Source organism: Malaya genurostris, chromosome 2, assembly GCF_030247185.1.
Source record: "Malaya genurostris strain Urasoe2022 chromosome 2, Malgen_1.1, whole genome shotgun sequence".
Lineage (NCBI taxonomy): Eukaryota > Metazoa > Arthropoda > Insecta > Diptera > Culicidae > Malaya > Malaya genurostris.
In genome coordinates, this window is record NC_080571.1 from 235,063,099 (window position 1) to 235,080,388 (window position 17,290).

General features: G+C 38.6%; 1 protein-coding gene across 4 annotated transcripts in view; it reads right to left on the reverse strand.

The window, feature by feature from the left end:
* LOC131428199 (T-box protein H15-like) overlaps window positions 1–17,290 on the reverse strand; it is a 110,118-nt gene that overhangs the window by 71,978 nt on the left and 20,850 nt on the right. For all 4 annotated transcript variants that reach the window (XM_058591932.1, XM_058591930.1, XM_058591931.1 and 1 more), the window contains exons 2-3: window positions 7,736–7,911; window positions 7,521–7,651 (exon numbers count right to left, since the gene is read on the reverse strand). In XM_058591932.1, coding sequence (XP_058447915.1) covers window positions 7,521–7,651; window positions 7,736–7,911 — 307 coding nt within the window. The remainder of the gene's footprint in view (window positions 1–7,520; window positions 7,652–7,735; window positions 7,912–17,290) is intronic.

The following is a 17,290-nucleotide window of genomic DNA, read 5'->3' on the forward strand; positions in this document are numbered from 1 at the left end:
AATAAAAAAAAATTTGCAAAAAAAATGTTGTTTCCATTGTTAGCCTCGGGACTTATTGATCCATGTGTTAAGTCCTGCCACGGAAAGATTAATTGTGAATTTTTGAACATATTTTGAATGACATGGAGCAAGATTGACGTTGTTACGTTTGGTACAACAGGAGAGATTCACTATGAACGAAGTTTATCATTCTACCTGAGGAAAAGTTTTGCAAAGGCGCCTCATTCTTAAGGAAAACCGTGTTCAAGTCAAAACCGATCTCGGGCGGGAGAATGGCAACACCAACACTAGAAATCAGAGCCAATAAGAAGTTTTTAAATTGTACTGCTACCGATAATTAGAAAACCATATTCACTTCTAATTATCACTACGGCCACTGCCTAGAGTAACTATGTTCCAACAGCTTTAAATTGATATTTTATTAGTTTTCAAATTGTTATTACTCCTAATAAGCACGCAACGCAACAAATCGTTTAGCTATTGAATTAAATCACCCGTAATTATAGCGAACTGAACGAGCTGTCTGGTATCTGCTATCAAGCTCAATAGTTCAGTAGTCCAGCCAGACCACCTGGGAGTGTGCCTTTACATTCTAGACATGTGGTGTGACAAAAGAAAATTCCACCAGCACGAATGCAGAAGAAAAAAAACCAGCGCCAGCGGGATCAGTCAGATCTCCGGTGCGAACTTTACGCACTCTGCACCGACGTAGCGTGACTTGTTCTAGCTTCTAGGAAACTCGTTTGAAACATAAAACCGACCGATGATTTAGTTTTATGATTTCAGAATTGGTTTTGGCATTTAATCACACACCTGTTTAGTTAGTGCTGTTGGTGCAATCGGACTCGAAACGCTACCGAGTTAAGGTGCAGGAAAACTCGCACGCCCTTTCGGAACAATAATCAGTTCACCCGGTTTCTCATACGGAAGATGATTTTTTCAAGCAATTCTTAGCTGACATCATAATCGGATCTAGAATATTCTATTGAAACTAATCAACTGAGACAAATGTTCATATTCCTTCAGTTTTTTCAATTGAAAAATATGTAAAATGTAAGGGCGGTTGGAGTCAATAAGCTCCAGCTCCAGAAAATAAAGTAAACCGAAACGATCGCTCCTAAATCTTTTGTTTTACGCCACTTTAAAGTGTTGATATTTATGTTGGACCGTCACATTATTCGAGTCATTTCGTTTTTCTTCTCTCTTCCTCATCTCAGAGTCCTTCTTCCTTTAGCTGCGCCCGACCGGCTGCGAATGGCGATTTATGTTTTGATCGGTCATAAATAATGCGATTATGAACGGAGAGGCATGCTTCTGACTCAGAATCGCAAAATATGACGTGATCGGTGCGCGGGTAACGCGAAACCGCCCGAAAAAATAAAGAAACACACATTTTTTGGCGCCCGCTGAGCTGGAAAGATTTGCCAGATTCATGCGAACCTTGCGGAAGGACCAAAGGAAGGTGGAAACCCGGACGAAGAGCAAACTCGAAGGTGTGCTTTTGGGTGCTGCTGCTGCTGCTGCTGCTATTGCTGTTGCTGCTAATTAAGCACTTTTCTACCACTTGCTGAGAGTGATGGCATGTGCGTTTCGGGAATTTATGATCCTGCCATTTCCGTTTTGTTGCTACTTCTCGTTCTACGGGCACCTGTGCCCGTTGGAATGTGCCAAGATGGATGGAATGTCACATGCATAGAATGTCGATAGCAAAAACGAGTGATTGAAGCCAAGGTCGGGAGCTTTTTCGGAAGATTAAATTGTAACGTCGTTTTACTGTTTCAGGGTCACGTGGAACAACATTTGAATGAAGGTCAGTTTTCGTTGGCACACGACAATTCAACCTTGACTTCGAATTATGGGTCCTGAAGCAAAAGTTTAACCCTGGCTGAAATGGAGTACCTTGAAACAGTAATTACAATAATTAGTACGTTTCATGAAAATTCGTAGAAAGACTGTACCTAGCGCGCCTCTAGCGATGAGAATCGAAACTCGTTGACAGTGGTTTGTTTACACTTCTATAGAGATCAACTGGTGCAAGTTTCATCAGAATAGTTGATCGAGTAACTTTAAATGCAACTCAAAAGAAAAAAATACATTGTGCACATACACATGGAAAATTCGGAGTGGTCCGGCTTCGTGCGAAACATTATTGACAGGAAAGGACACAAATTGTACAAAGCCGATAAACATACGAAACCGTCAGATGAAGCTAGATTCCGTGACCAAAAAGTACGACGGTATTATGACGAAACACAAGAACTGCGCTCAGATAAATGACGAAACACAAGTCAAAGCAAGCAGCTTTTTAAGCAGCTCCCCGATCGAAAAAAATCATTATTTTCACATTTCTGGTATATATCACCCTGTAATCAATGAACCGGAAGTCGGATCCGCATGATATTTCGGAACTTTGTATGGGACCATAAGACCTTTCATTTGAATCTCAGTTTGTTAAAATCGGTTTAACCATCCCAGAGTAATGTGAGTGACATTATTACTACATTTTTGATGTATTACTTTCACATTTTTTATGCATATCATTCTGTATTTCCGGAATCAGAATATGGATCTAAATGATATTCTGGAACTTCGTATAGGACCGTGAGACCTTTCATTTAAGTCTGAGTTTGAGAAAATCGGTTTAGCCATCTCCGAGAAAAGTGAGTGATATTATTTTCACATTTTTATTGCTTTATTTTCACATTTTTTATGCATATCACCCTATAATTCCGAAACCGGAAGTCGGATCCAAATAGAATTCTGGAACTTTGTATGGGACCGTAGGGCCTTTCATTTGAATCTAAGTTTGTGAAAATCGGTTCTGCCATCTCCGAGAAAAATGAGTGACATTTTTTCACAATTTTTGTACATATCACCCTGTAGCTCCGGAACCGGAAGTCGGATCCAAATGAAATTCAGGAACTTTGTATGGGGCTATGAGACCTTTCATTTGAATCTAAGTTTGTGAAAATCGGTTGAGCCATTTCCGAGAAAAGTGAGTGACAATATTTGTCACACACGCGCACCCACACACACACACACACACACACACACACACACACACACACACACACACACACACACACACACACACACACACACACACACACACACACACACACACACACACACACACACACACACACACACACACACAGACATTTCTTTAGTTCGTCGAGCTGAGTCGAACGGTATATGACATTCGGTTCAAAAGTTGGTTTTTTGCAGTGATTGTATAGCCTTTCTATATGAGAAAGGCAAAAACAATATCACTCACTTTTCTCGGAGATGGCTTAACCGATTTTCACAAACTTAGATTCAAATGAAAGGTCTCATAGCCCCATACAAAGTTCCTGAATTTCATTTGGATCCGACTTTCGCTTCCGGAATTGCAGGGTGATATGCACCAAAAATGGGAAAATAACGTCACTCACTTTTCTCTGAGATGGCTGAAACGATTTTCACAAACTTAGATTCAAATGAAAGGTCTTGTGGTCCCATACAAGATTCCTGAATATTATTTGGATTCGACTTCAAGAGTTCTTAAATCACTTTCCATTGAGTTAATAATAGCATTGATGTCACTGTCAGGGTTGAACAGAGCTGTGTCGTCGGCGAATAGTCGTGGAGTTCCTTTAAGATGTAAATTACCTATGTCATTAATATACAAAAGAAACAATAGTGGTCCAATATTACTTCCTTGTGGAACACCAATGTTTATTGGAGCAAGGTTGCTGCTGTCACTTTCGATGGATACAAATTGTTTTCTATTAGTCAAGTCACTACGGATAATTGAATTAGCAATGTCCCTGATCCCATAGCAATCGAGTTTGTCCAAAAGTATACTATGATCCAATGTGTCAAAAGCTTTTTTAAGGTCTAAGATCTTACTATCGATCCCGCTTATAATTTCATCAACTCAATTCAACGTCAATTCAATTATAGCGGTATGTGTGCTAGAACCTTGTCTGAAGCTATATTGGAATTTAAAGAGGATATTATGCTTATTTAGGAATTCGATAAGTCTAGTGACTAGAAGTTTTTCAAATATTTTGTTGAATAGGGACATTGTAGATATAGGACGGTAATTATTACAATCACAACGGTCACCCGATTTGAACACAGGAATGACTTTAGCCAGCTTGAGGCAATCAGGGTAGTAACCGGTCTGAATAATTACGTTAAAGCACTGAGAGAGTATTTTAGCGAATGCAAATGAATTATGTTTTAGTACACTTACAAAGACGTTATCAGGGCCGTTACTTCTCTTATTATCCAAACCTTGTATTAACAGTATCACTTCATTTACAGATGAAGGACGTAGAAAAATAGAATCACAAACACGACGAATGTTACTTATTGAACAAAAAGATGAGTTTACAGGAATAGCTTTAGCCAATTCGTTACCGATATTTGAAAAGAATTTGTTGAAAATACCACAAACTTCCTTGTTGTCATTAATGTTGTTGCCCCTATCAAGCGTATCTTATCCTTTTCTTTTGTTAGTCCGAACGTACATTTAAGATTTGTCCAAAATTTCGAATGAGGTACGTTAAGTGAGAAGGTTTTCGTAATAACTTTTTTTATTCGCCTTTTTCATGGAATCGACTTTTTTAGAGATATGTGATAGCATTTGTTTGAGATGCTGATCGAGGGGGCTTGCCTTAATACGTTTGAGGTAATTGCTTTTTATTTTCACTAGTGTCCATAAATCAAAGGTCGGGGACGGGTATAGCGTGATGGGATAGTCGATGCCTTTCACGCAGCCCGCCTGGGTTCGATTCCCAACCCCGCACATAGGGTCAGAAAGATTTTCTGGTCCGAAGAGGCGAATGACCTAAGATGTTAAAGCCTCTATAATTGAAACAAAAAAAAAATCAAAGGTCATCCATGGGCAATTATTACCTTTCACTGTGACTGTTTTAGTTATTATTCTTGTATGTTGTAGTTTCAGCGTCCTCAATGACATCAATACTACTAATAAAATTGGAAAAATCAAGATTTACCTGACGATAGTTTATGATTTTTTTCGTTAACGTCATAGGTTCTTTATCAGCTAGTATTTTGAAAGTTGTTAAGATTTGAGAGTGATCACTTAGTTCATTAAATATTGTGTCGTTACGAATCCGATTAACGTCGTCAAGTTTACAAATAATATGGTCAAGCATATTGTCGCTAATTGGTCTTGTAGTAAAAAAATTCGGTGCTTCGGTTGAATTGAACACATCAAGCTTTCTAGGTAAACGGAAAATTCGTTAAAATCAAAGCTAGTGGGACGATACACACCATGAATATTATAAAAGTGTCCTTTGATACAAAGCTCGATGTTTATATGGTGAAATTCATCGGACGTGTAGTTCTTAATCAGTCTATGTTCAATATCTTGTTTGACATATATTGCTAGGCCTCCACTAGAATGTTCTCTACAAGCATAAAACGCTTTATAATGCGGTATTTTATAGAGAGCACAAATTTCATCTTTCAACCATGTTTCTCCGATTACAATAACATCTATAGGAGTTTTAAAATTGTCAATATCAATTAGTATATCATCAAATTTAGAAAGATCGTTAATACCTCTTACATTCCATTGCAAAATCTAAAGTGTTTTTTGTCGTTTAATGTATAGTTGTTATTGAACTCATAAATATTTCCGTGAAAAAAATTATTGAACTTATAAATATTTCCGTGAAAAAAAATCCGAAACTATTGAATCGAACTTCTCAGACAAGAAATTCTGCGAAGACTCCACAGCACTAGTAATTATTTAGCCAGCTACCTCTGCTTCAAGGTGGCTCTGGAGTGTTATGCTTCGAATTGCCCGACCAATTGAAAAATACTAGACAATTTCAAACCAACGACTTCGACGATGCGATGGGCAGTTGTCAAGAATTTCCAGAAAATACGGGTTCAATAAAAAAAAATGTGCTGATTTCTTGTCCTTTCTCACTGTACGGGAATCGCTGATGAGCTCCATTAAGAGAGAGGCTCGAAATTTCGTTCGAACTGAAGGAACGTAACCATCTAATGCAGTAACTTTAATGTTTTTTTTTATAAAAAGTACAATAAAGCAACCATTTATGGACTCTCCAAACTTACTGATTCCCGAATTACAGGTCTTTTACAGCGTGCCAAATTATTTTTATTTAGGCTAGGTCGTTAAAAAGTGAGATAACTAAGTGCCTCACAAGTCCCTATCTCATGCCAACCCGTATGTCTATGATGACATTTGGTAAATAGAATGGCGTCAACTTGATGCTATCATCTTCTGCGTTTGTAGCAGAATGAGAGGGTGCAAATTGGAAGCAAAAGCCTACAATTGTAAAACCAATTAAACTGTTAGTTGTCTAACTAATCGATTGTTGATGTTTTCTTTAAATCTGCAATTTTTGGTTAATCGTGCTGGCAGTGTACCGCTGACATTCGGCAATGACACGCACTGATTGTAAATAGTTTTAAGTAATATTAATTAACCGGAAGTCATTATTTTGGATTTCGGAACGACTCCAAGCTCAGATCGAGATTCAGGTTTAGATCTAGATCCAAGTTCAGATCGAGATCCAAGACAATAGTATCATTTCCCGTTTCAAAAATAGCCATATTATAAGGGTTGTAAAGAAATATCGATAAAGAGGAAGTCACTGTCTTGGACTTCGAAACAATCTCAAACATTTTTTTCTGGCATCTAATCATCAAATTCGTTCCAAAAGTATTCCAAAGCTAAGAGTTTTTAATGAATATCAAAGAGCTGAAAGTCGCCATCTTGGATTTCGAAACGGCCTCAAACATCATTTTCCGGCTCCTAATAATAAAATCCATTCCGAGAATATCCATTTTGTAAGGATTTACGAAGAAAATTAACAAACCGGAAGTCGCCATTTTGAAGTTTGGAATAGATCCAAACATAGTTTTCCGACTCCTACCTATCAAATCAATTTTGGAAATATTCATATGATTAGGTTTTAAAACATTCACTGCACAAATTGTTTTTCCAAATAACGTAAACTTTTTTTACGAAATAAATTCCAAGTAAGTAAGTACACTTCATAACTCGTTTTGCGATCTAGGATTTACCGTTTAGTTCTTAAATGGAGGTATCGGTGTATTCGAAGATTAGTATTTTTTATCTAACCTAAATTTGGGTGTAAATAATTCTTCTTTTCTTATTATAAGTGTTTCATGTAAGAACGTCCTTAAGAGAAATACTCAAGTGTATGCAATATCATAATATGTCCAAACAAAAGTAATTGGCTGGCTCCGAAGAAAGAAGACTTGAATACGATTGGTGAGAAGTAGGACATCGTATGAAAACTGAAGTAATGGAAAGATCGGAAAATGTCAATTGTTTATACAAAACTGAAGATTATAAACTTAATATGCGTAATATTTGAATCCATTTGATGCAAACAGTGCATTAAGGCGGGGCTGTTTAATAAAACGGTGAACTCGGATTTGCTCTGCATACGAAATGGGTTCATCGGAATTCAATTGAGTTATATGAACAATCTGAATTTACTTACCGTCCCGTCTTAGTGATGATCATCTCCGTACCGAGATCATGGAATTTGTCCCAGAGTTCTTTCGTTTCCAGGTGACACTGAACGGGCCGCAGATCGTCTGAATTGCAACTTCCGACGATTTTGTTTTTTGTCTGTGCGAGATGAAAAAAAAATGCACAGAAAATTCCATTATTAAATATCAATCCAACCGATGACGAATACGACCATTCTCATACCGTGGCAGGTTCCGGTGTCAAACGTTCCTCGTCCGATGGACTCGTTGGTGTGCCCGTGGTCCGCGAATGACTGCCTCTTTTGGTGCCACGTGAAGGCGTTTCCGAGTCACTGCATTGTTCCACATCGACATCGGCATCGTCCTCGCCTTCCGGGAATCGGTCCACCGATATTGGACCTTTGGAGGGTGAGATGAACGAGAGAGGGACAGAGAAAGAAAGAAAGAAACAGGCCGATATTAAACCCCATGATTAGCTTTACATGCTTGGAGTGTATTGAAAAGTGATTCCATTTATCGCGTGAAATTGTAGCCCCAGTAGCTATTAGACAGCCAGGTAGCGATACGAATCTCGAACCAGAACAACCTCCGCCGATCGATATGTTGAGCAAGGAAAACAACGACTCTCGTTACGCTCCGAATTACACTCCGGTAATCTCCGGCAATCCGAAGAAGTCGGCTCAGAGCTCAGAGCAGGAAAGTTTCGCTTATAAATATGGACTAATTAAATTAGCATGTAAATTAGCCGTGAAACAATTAAAAGTGTAAGCGAGCAGTAGAAGAAACAAGCAAATCTCGAGCCGGCCGATAGATAAGACCGCCGCCGTTTGGCGGAACGAAGGAATGGCGAAAACATTCCGAACGAACCTCCGACGCACCGGGGCGGAGGTCGGACGCACCTGGGGGCGCTGTAATCACAAATCAGTCGCGCTAACGTGTGGTGAAAAATTATTCAAATTCTTCTAATTTATTCTAACTCAGCGAAGTTTAATCAAGCTGCCTTTGTTTGGATCTCACTTCAGCGGGCCCGGTTGGAATTTTCCGCACCCTGTTCGCGGTTGTGACGACGACCGAAAGATGGCCCAACCTCGTAAATCATAATAAAAATAATTTCGTCGGACTGATTTATTAGTCGAAATACTACGGTAGACCGTAAACATTGCGGTATGTTTAGTTTTTCTAGTAACGAAGCAAAAATTGCCCTTCGGTTTGCTGTCTTGAAGAGAAAATTTGACGTGTTGGCAAACAAACAAACCACTTGGAAGTACAAGAATTGAACGATTTATGATTGCAGAAACGTGATTTGCACCAATAGTCTGATCTGAGCTATCTGATTTCGGGAATAAATTGTGCTTGGTTTGGCGATCAGATGGTAACGAAGTTTGTTTGAGGTCTCGGAAATCAGGACTCATAAATTCAAACTTTGATCAAAAACAGTTCAAGGTACTAATAAAACTGTACTTTTGTATCAATAAACTTCGATCGCTTGATAGAGCAAAAACAGGGCATTCAAGTTTGACTGAACGGTTTCGTGAAATTATTCTCATTGCGTGTTTGTAATAAGGTTAAAACACAGGGGCTGGAAAGTCCCGGGCCTAACAAAGAGAACCCGTTTTTTTATGTTCAAAACTAACTTTATTCAGCAACGTAATCTCCATCAAAAGCAATCATTCCAGCGCCGCTCTCTAACATTTCAATACCACTTTGTAGAACGATTTATCTTTTGCCTCAAAATAGGCCTCAGTTTTAGCGATAACCTCTGCATTCGAGCGAAATTTCTTACCGACGAGCATTTTTTTTAGGTCGGCGAACTGGGAGCCAAATCGAAGCGAAGAAAGCTTGCTTCAGATAGAATTGGAACAAAGACAATTGCCTGTATTTCAGTTATTTATTATTGAATTCAAGATCCTCTTTTATACAAATGTAGCGTTTTCTTTATACTTTTAAGAAAAAAAAACGGATAAAATTATTCGTCACGGTTTCGAAGGAATTCTCGAATTTTTCCTGTGACACAGCTCATCAGGCGGCGCACACCTTCTTCGTCCATCGTTTTAGCTATCTTATTCCACCAGGTCCATCATCTGATTGATGTCTTTGACAACCTTTCCCTTTGCCTTGAGTCTCCTCTTCATGATTGCCCAGTATTTCTCAATAGGGCGGAACTGGAGGCAGTTGGGTGGGTTAAGGTTTTTCGAAACAAACTGGACCCCTTTCTCTGCACACCATTCTTGAACGACTTTGCTGTAATGACTGCTTGCCAAATCCGGCCAAAACATTACGGGATGGTCGTGGGATCGAATGAACGGCAAAAATCGTTTTTGGAGACACTCTTTTTGGTAAATGCCCTGCCAAATCATAAATTATCCTGCAAATTTGTCGGCAAACAAAGTCAAAGTCTTGGCATTACATTCCTTTTTTTGCGGAATTTGGTCTTTCTGTTTCAACAGACTTCGCAGCCGATTCTTAGTGTACAGAATCATTGCATGGCTGGTACTATGGATCCTACTGACACTAAGAATCCTTCCAGGTCGGGGCTCGAACATACGCCAACTGGCTTGTAAGACCAGCGTCCTATGCATTGAACCGCCAACCCGGGACGCAAAAACAAATTTTAATTTGGCTGGAACATCCCCCCTAGCCGTTACGAAGTAAAATTTTTGACCTGGGATTTGCCCGAAGTCAGCCTTGACATAGGTTTCATCGTCCGTCAGAAGACACCCGTCTAACTTGGTCAGCACCTGGTCATATAGTTTTTTAACACGAATTTTGACCACATTATTCTATTTTATGGTCCGATTTGGCTGTTTGCTAGCTCGATACGACTTGATTCCTTCCCGGAGTCGAGTTCTCCTGACGGTACTATGGGCAGCGCCGAATTTACTGGCCAAATCATGGTCCGACAGATTAGAATTCCTCTTCGTCAAAATCTTACCACGCAGTTTCCGGTCGACAGTTCCACTCCGACGATTGGCTTGAGGCTTCCGAATCGTCGTCAATGTTTCTTTATACCGTTTGATAACGCGCCATACGATATCTCTGGGCAATTTCAGCTGTTTAGCTAGCCTAGATGCAGACCGCAATGGTTTTTCCAAATAACTGTGCACAATTTTTTCCCTTCTTTCGGCTTCCATGTTGATTGTTTACAAACTACAGTCGATTTGCGGAATGTCAAAAATCATACGTGAAGCTGACAAAATTCCCGAAACGTGGGCGCCAAGAACTTCCAAATCCGTCCACCAGGAGCGCCACAATATGAGCAAAAGTTTGTTCCAATTCTAAATGAAGCAAGCTTCATGTTAATGGTATTTTCTTTCCCAAGATAGTCGATAAATATTACACCCCGCACATCCAAAAATACCGAGGCCATAACCTTTCCAGCCGATTGTTGTGCTTTCGGGTGCTTTGGACGAGGTTCACCAGTTGCTGTCCACTCAGATGACGACGACCGTTTTGATTCCGGAGTGAAGTGATAAATCCATGTTTCATCCATTGTCATATATCGACGCAAAATTCCCGTTTGTTACGTTTAAACATGGCCAAACACGGCTTATAATCATCATGTTAATATGTGCTTCCTACTAAAACACGAAATTCCTTCCGAATCTCGTAAAACTCCGACCAGGCTGCAGTCGAGAGATTCGCTTTTAATTTATACATTTAGTTCATTGTGTTCTGTTTTTTTTTTTTTCATTAGACAACCGTAATGCTAACGAGGTATCACTCCATAATCATCAGTAAAGCCTTACGCGATACGAAGTAAGGTTCGATATCTACTCCCTAACCAAAATTACAAAATTCCAAATGGATCCTCTTCGCAGTCTAAACTATAAATACGTGCCACTTAAGGAACACGAGTAAACCAAGTTAATTTGTATTGGTAATTACGTACATTTTATTTGGTACGTATGTCATAGATCTATGTATTCATATATGCAGTGCAACGAGTTTATTAAAGTGGCTTGCACGATTGAGTTTCAAACAATCTTTTTTAACAATAATTTATTCTCAAATGAATGTAAAGCCTGACATTTTGGATGAAATATCAGTTTTGATCAACTTTTCACCAACGTTTGATGGAAAATTGCTTACACTTTATGAATGTTGATTTTAATTCCCTAATAAAAAAAAGTTAGCAATACTTCTTCACTGAATTTCCGGAAAAATAAATAGTTTTACGACAACATTCCATATCCATTGCCTTTCGCGTGTTCAACGAAAAGGTTCCTATTATGCGGGTTCACTTATAAAAGGTACGTAAACCTTCATCTCGCAATAATTTCTGCTAGAGAAAATCCAGTGTTTGTTGCTAATCAAATCTGTCAGTGGAAGTAAGTTGAAACGGAAATAATTTTTCTTAGACAGTTTTAAGGAAAACTGGAGAGTTTTAGATTACGATTTTCGCTTTTCTTGAATTGCAATTTTAAGCAGAATAAACTGATTGGTTTATTTTGCAACCATTTGGAAGATTTATTGCTTATAATCAGGAAAAGAAGCGTCGGAATTTGTTTTTACGCTCACATTGTTGACATCACTCATACGCTTGCAAAGAGTCTTGCTCCTTAAGCACGGCCGCAAGAGATATCTACACGGTTATAAACTTCACGCGTAGATCCATTGATCAAACGTCCCCCGAATAATCGACAATCTCTCCAGTATTCTGCTTCTGCTATTCCCATTGCTGTAAACAACGCGAGATGACACACAACTACTGAAAAAAAGGTGGGTGGGTAATGTCAGAGACATAACTGGATGTCGTAAATACGAAAACAACTTACATGTTCCTAAACACTTCCGAATATCAATTAGTTGATCAATTGTATGAATTATGCAAGCATTCCCCTTTTCCACATTTTTCGTAAAAACAAAGAAGGCTTCACTTGATCTCGATTACTGTGAATTTCACACAGCGAAAAGTGCACAAATCTAACCAAACTGTTCTAGATTTGCACTAAACTGAGGATATTTCCTTTCGATTAGCGAACAACAAATTATAATAGTTTTTTAGAAAACTTTTAGAGCCATTAGAACGGATGATTTTGTGCAATGCTCTCCACCGTTGCTTTTTCACCAATGCAAATGACTGACAGCTGTGACGTAATCACTCTTGTCGGAAGCGAAACTCGTTTATAAGAAACATTTCAGAAAAGTTTAATTTTGAATTATTTGAGAATATTTTATCATAAAATTGTGATCATATTTCCGATGACATGTAGCAAAAATTATGTTGATTCGTTAGATACAACAAGAAATATTCACGATCAAAAACTTATCACTCTCTCAGAGGGTAAATTTTGAAAAGTTGTAAAGTAAGTCGTATTCACGACAAAATAAAATAAAAAAACACTCTCGGCTGGGTTAGCTGCAGACCAATTTTAAATTTTCAGCATGAATCACACAATTGATTTGTAAAGTTTCACACACTCCATATAAATCTGATAACACCGACAATGATAAGTATGCTGATGGCGCTTCGATCGATCGGTTGACATAACTATATTTTGGGCGGTAAATTCGCAGTATCCGTCGCTTGAACAGTTTTTAGTTTCGCGAATCAGCACTATTCAATAAATAACACTACAGGCACAGCTGCACTATCACTCAAAATAACTGTTTCGACCAATGATCTTACTACAAGTTGTTTGAAACACATTGAAATTAGACTTTTCTGAGAGCAACACTCTCTTTCTCTCACTCTCTCTCTCTCTCTCTCTCTCTCGATTGCACTGCTGTTGTTGACATGTAAACAATCATTTCACGACAAAACACACTAGAAACAGCTATACCAGGTTTGAGTAATTACAGTTTGAATCATTCAGGGGTTAGCCAAATTTTGTGCCAGGGCTCATAACCGTAAAAAAAAGTATTCTGCAAATAGCAGAAACTTTACGTCTGCTCGGCGGTTCAAACTGAATTGCCGAGTTTTGCTATGACGAAACGTAAACGTATTACAGTTTGAAAACGTTTGCTAACTACTTTTCGATACACTCTAATCGGATTTTCGAAGTGATAAGAAGTGAAAGAAAGAAAAAACTACAAGGATCAGCCCCAACGGGTTGTTCAAGCAACCAAGGCAACCAAAATTTCTAATGATCTACAATCAAACAGTTCAATTAATCGTCACACTTTTGAATCCGCGATTCAACGAGAATCTGCTTGGATTGATCTTGATTAGGAACCAACACCGAACACGCGAACCCAGAACTCTGTTTGTCGTGATTTGTATTTGTTTTGTAGCCGACGAAATTACATCAATATCCCATTATATCTTTGTACATACTTGCGCTACGAATTTCGATATTTAAGTTTCTTTTCGCCAAGCTTGTGTTCAAGTTTTGTATACAAGCAATCAGAGCGATGCTTTCCCATTGATATATCGCTTACTCCTTCAAATCCGTCGACTATGGCAGGGAAATCCGGTATGCCGGAGATTTTAAGCAGACAAAATAGGATACTGCTCGCTACTAATCAAAATTTCAATCATATATAATTGAAAATACGTGGCTTGATACATTCAAATCGAAACTCAGAAATGGTTTAAATCAATTGATGAAATAATATTAATAATTGATACAAAATAGACTAAGTACAAGTGTTTAAAACCAGACTACATTTCTACGTGCATTTTCCCTTGAGTTTCTGATTTGCACCCCTATATAGAAAATAAATAACTGCTATCAAAACATTCCAGATCCGACAACTAAAATTACAACATTTCCTCTAGCTTGGACGCGGATTATTTTATACTTCATTCTTTTCATCAACTCCTATTCATCATTCATGTTATGATAATAAGAGTTAAAGATTCGATCTTACATCAATTAACGCAAGGTTCGGTAGAAATGTTCGATATTATTTTTCAAATTTTTAATTCAATAACGGTCACGTTGACGGAACATTTCCAATCCTACCGAACTTGGTCAGGCTGGAGGAAAAAATCGTCCGACTGAAGCTGACTTCAATTCAGTGAACGGAAACACCACCGGTCGAAGTCGGATGACTCTCCGGAGACGGAACGAGAATGGCAAAACCGAAAAACGACCGGAAAAATATATAGCCCCAGTATCGATTTTCCCGAGCTCTGTTGTTTTGCCATCGCCAACTGTACCTCGTGCATTTTGCAAGTAATTTTTCTTCGCTTTTATCGTCTCGAAGACAGCGCCTTGGTTGGAGCTTCCAGGAACAGTTTTCCAGTGTCAGCTGTAGTTTACCAAGATCAGCGGTTTCCTCCCGGGGGCTGTTAGTTTTGGCAATAACAGAACTCGATAGTTTTGATGCCTCTCCGGGGAAGTCGCTTTTCCTGATCGTTGCCGAGAATTTGTAATAAGTTCAATTTATGATATTGGCAAAGTTTCGAAACAACGCTTGATAGCACAGTGATGCCCCCCCTCCCTCGAGAACGTTGGTCCGTAATCAACAGAAGACTGTAACTAAACTAGACTAGGCTAGACTTGACTAGACCGGACTAGACTAGAGTATAACCGAAAGATGGGGAAGCGATTTATACTCTTATCTGGAACATCGGAACAGTAATTACCTTAATTATCATGCAAATAATTAACATCGGCGGAAAATGTTCGCAGCTCATGAATGAACACTAAATACCTGAGAAACTTTCGCAACTTTTAGCACACATTGACCGCGCTGACGCAGTTGGAGTGTTGCGTGTATTTGCACGACTCCCATCAAGCTGAGCACGATTCTTGCATCCCCTTTGAGTTCCACAAACTAGTGCCATTCGTTTCGTTCCGTTGAATTTTTCGTTCAAGTTGTGAATAGGCTCATCACCATCACTCGAACCGAACCGAAGATACCGTATCTTAGCTTTGTTTGTACGTTTGCTACAACAACCGTCCCGCGTCATGATTGCGAACCCATCAATTATCGTTCGGTGCATCGTCGGTAGAATCCAACCGGAGCCGGTGCTGCTGCACTTGCTGCAGGCCACTGCAAGTGCGAATCGATATCGTGCAGATTCTAACACCTTCTTCGAAACTACAAATCAGCGAATCATCACGCACACTGCCGCCAAAGCGTTAAACGGATTTTTTTTTATTGTTACTGTTGTTTCATCGTACGCAAATCTTTTGTTGGATTTCAATCAGCAGTTTTAGGTTGGTGCACTTTTCTTTTGTTGCACTGGTCGGTTGTTTGCTGATAGTAATAAAAACAAAACCATGTAATTAATCGAGCCAACAACGGTGAAGAAAACATTGATCGAACAGAGGAGGCTCAGCTCTGAGCAGTCGATCTTGCAACATTGTGGATCCGGAGTACGTTTTTAACCAGCGAAGAACCAAAAAACTTCGTTCATTTGAACCAGATGATCCCGGTACTGTAACAACTAGATGAACGAAACGAACAGACTCTGGAACAAGCCCTCTAATTGGTTTACGTTTTCGTAAGACTTCCCACCACTTCCCTCAGACTGTTTGCCTGTTCATTTTGTCTTTTCAGTAGTTGCAAAAACATAACTCTGTCACGGAGCAATCTTTCCTTGTCGAAATCGTTCTCATAAAATTTACCAGTTCCATCGTTATCTGCTGGCTGACAAATCTTTCCAAAAGTTTGAAAAATCGCACAGAATCATTTTTGGATCGACTTTTAAGTGATGAAATCAATTGATCAAAGACTTTAGAGCAAGCTTTAAGGCATTTCAATTTTTTTAGATTCAAGGTCAGTAACAGCTTGAATGCTCTCTGTTCCAAATTTCATCAAAGGTAGAATCGCGGGAAGCGTTAAGAACGCCGGAAACTGTTTGCATTTTGCCATACGATTCGATGTTGCAAAAAGTAGACCTTACAAGTCTTTGTTTAATATCTCCATATGATCGATAATTTCAATCAGCATATTAAAAAGAAAGACACACTCGAAAGTTTCCAAGTAATCGTGAAACCCAAACGCTTTAGCTGATACGGCGCTGTCGATTTTCGTGTCCAAAGAACGGTCATCAAAAAACTGCACCAATTGTGTGTAGTTTACTTTGACAGTCCTCAGAGATTATTATTATTATTATTATTACTCGTTTATTTGACCTTGGCTTTAACCGTTTGGTCATTCGTTGAGGTTCCTCAGAGATTTTATTCCGTTCATTTGAAAAAAAAACCGTTCAGCCATTGTAGCACTTCTCCTATGTAGTGACAGTTTAGCAGGTCAAAACTTAACAGAACCATTGTAAGGACTAATGTAGTGATGGGCAAAACCGTTTATTTTGAAAAAACCGTTCAAAACTAGAAATCAAATCAAATCAAAAGAACTAGTTCTTTCGTTTGTTCGTTCGTTCCGAACAACACAGAACTATTGAACTCTCACTCATCATTCAATTCAATTTTTTTATTTTTTTCTTATACACTTTCTTTATGTATACAATATACACTTTCAGTATGTGGTTTTTTAAGTGGCATTTATGAGCGGATTTCCGAAGTTACGCAGTTTTCTAGTTTTGTCTTAGAAATGCATAAAATGTCGAGATCTGGTGTTATCTCGAATTTTTTTTAAGGTAACTCTGAGTTCTTTCGTTTGTTCGTTCGTTCCGAACAACACAGAACTATTGAACTCTCACTCATCATTCAATTCAATTTTTTTATTTTTTTCTTATACACTTTCTTTATGTATACAATATACACTTTCAGTATGTGGTTTTTTAAGTGGCATTTATGAGCGGATTTCCGAAGTTACGCAGTTTTCTAGTTTTGTCTTAGAAATGCATAAAATGTCGAGATCTGGTGTTATCTCGAATTTTTTTTAAGGTAACTCTGAGTAATGAAATTCAGCAGATCTT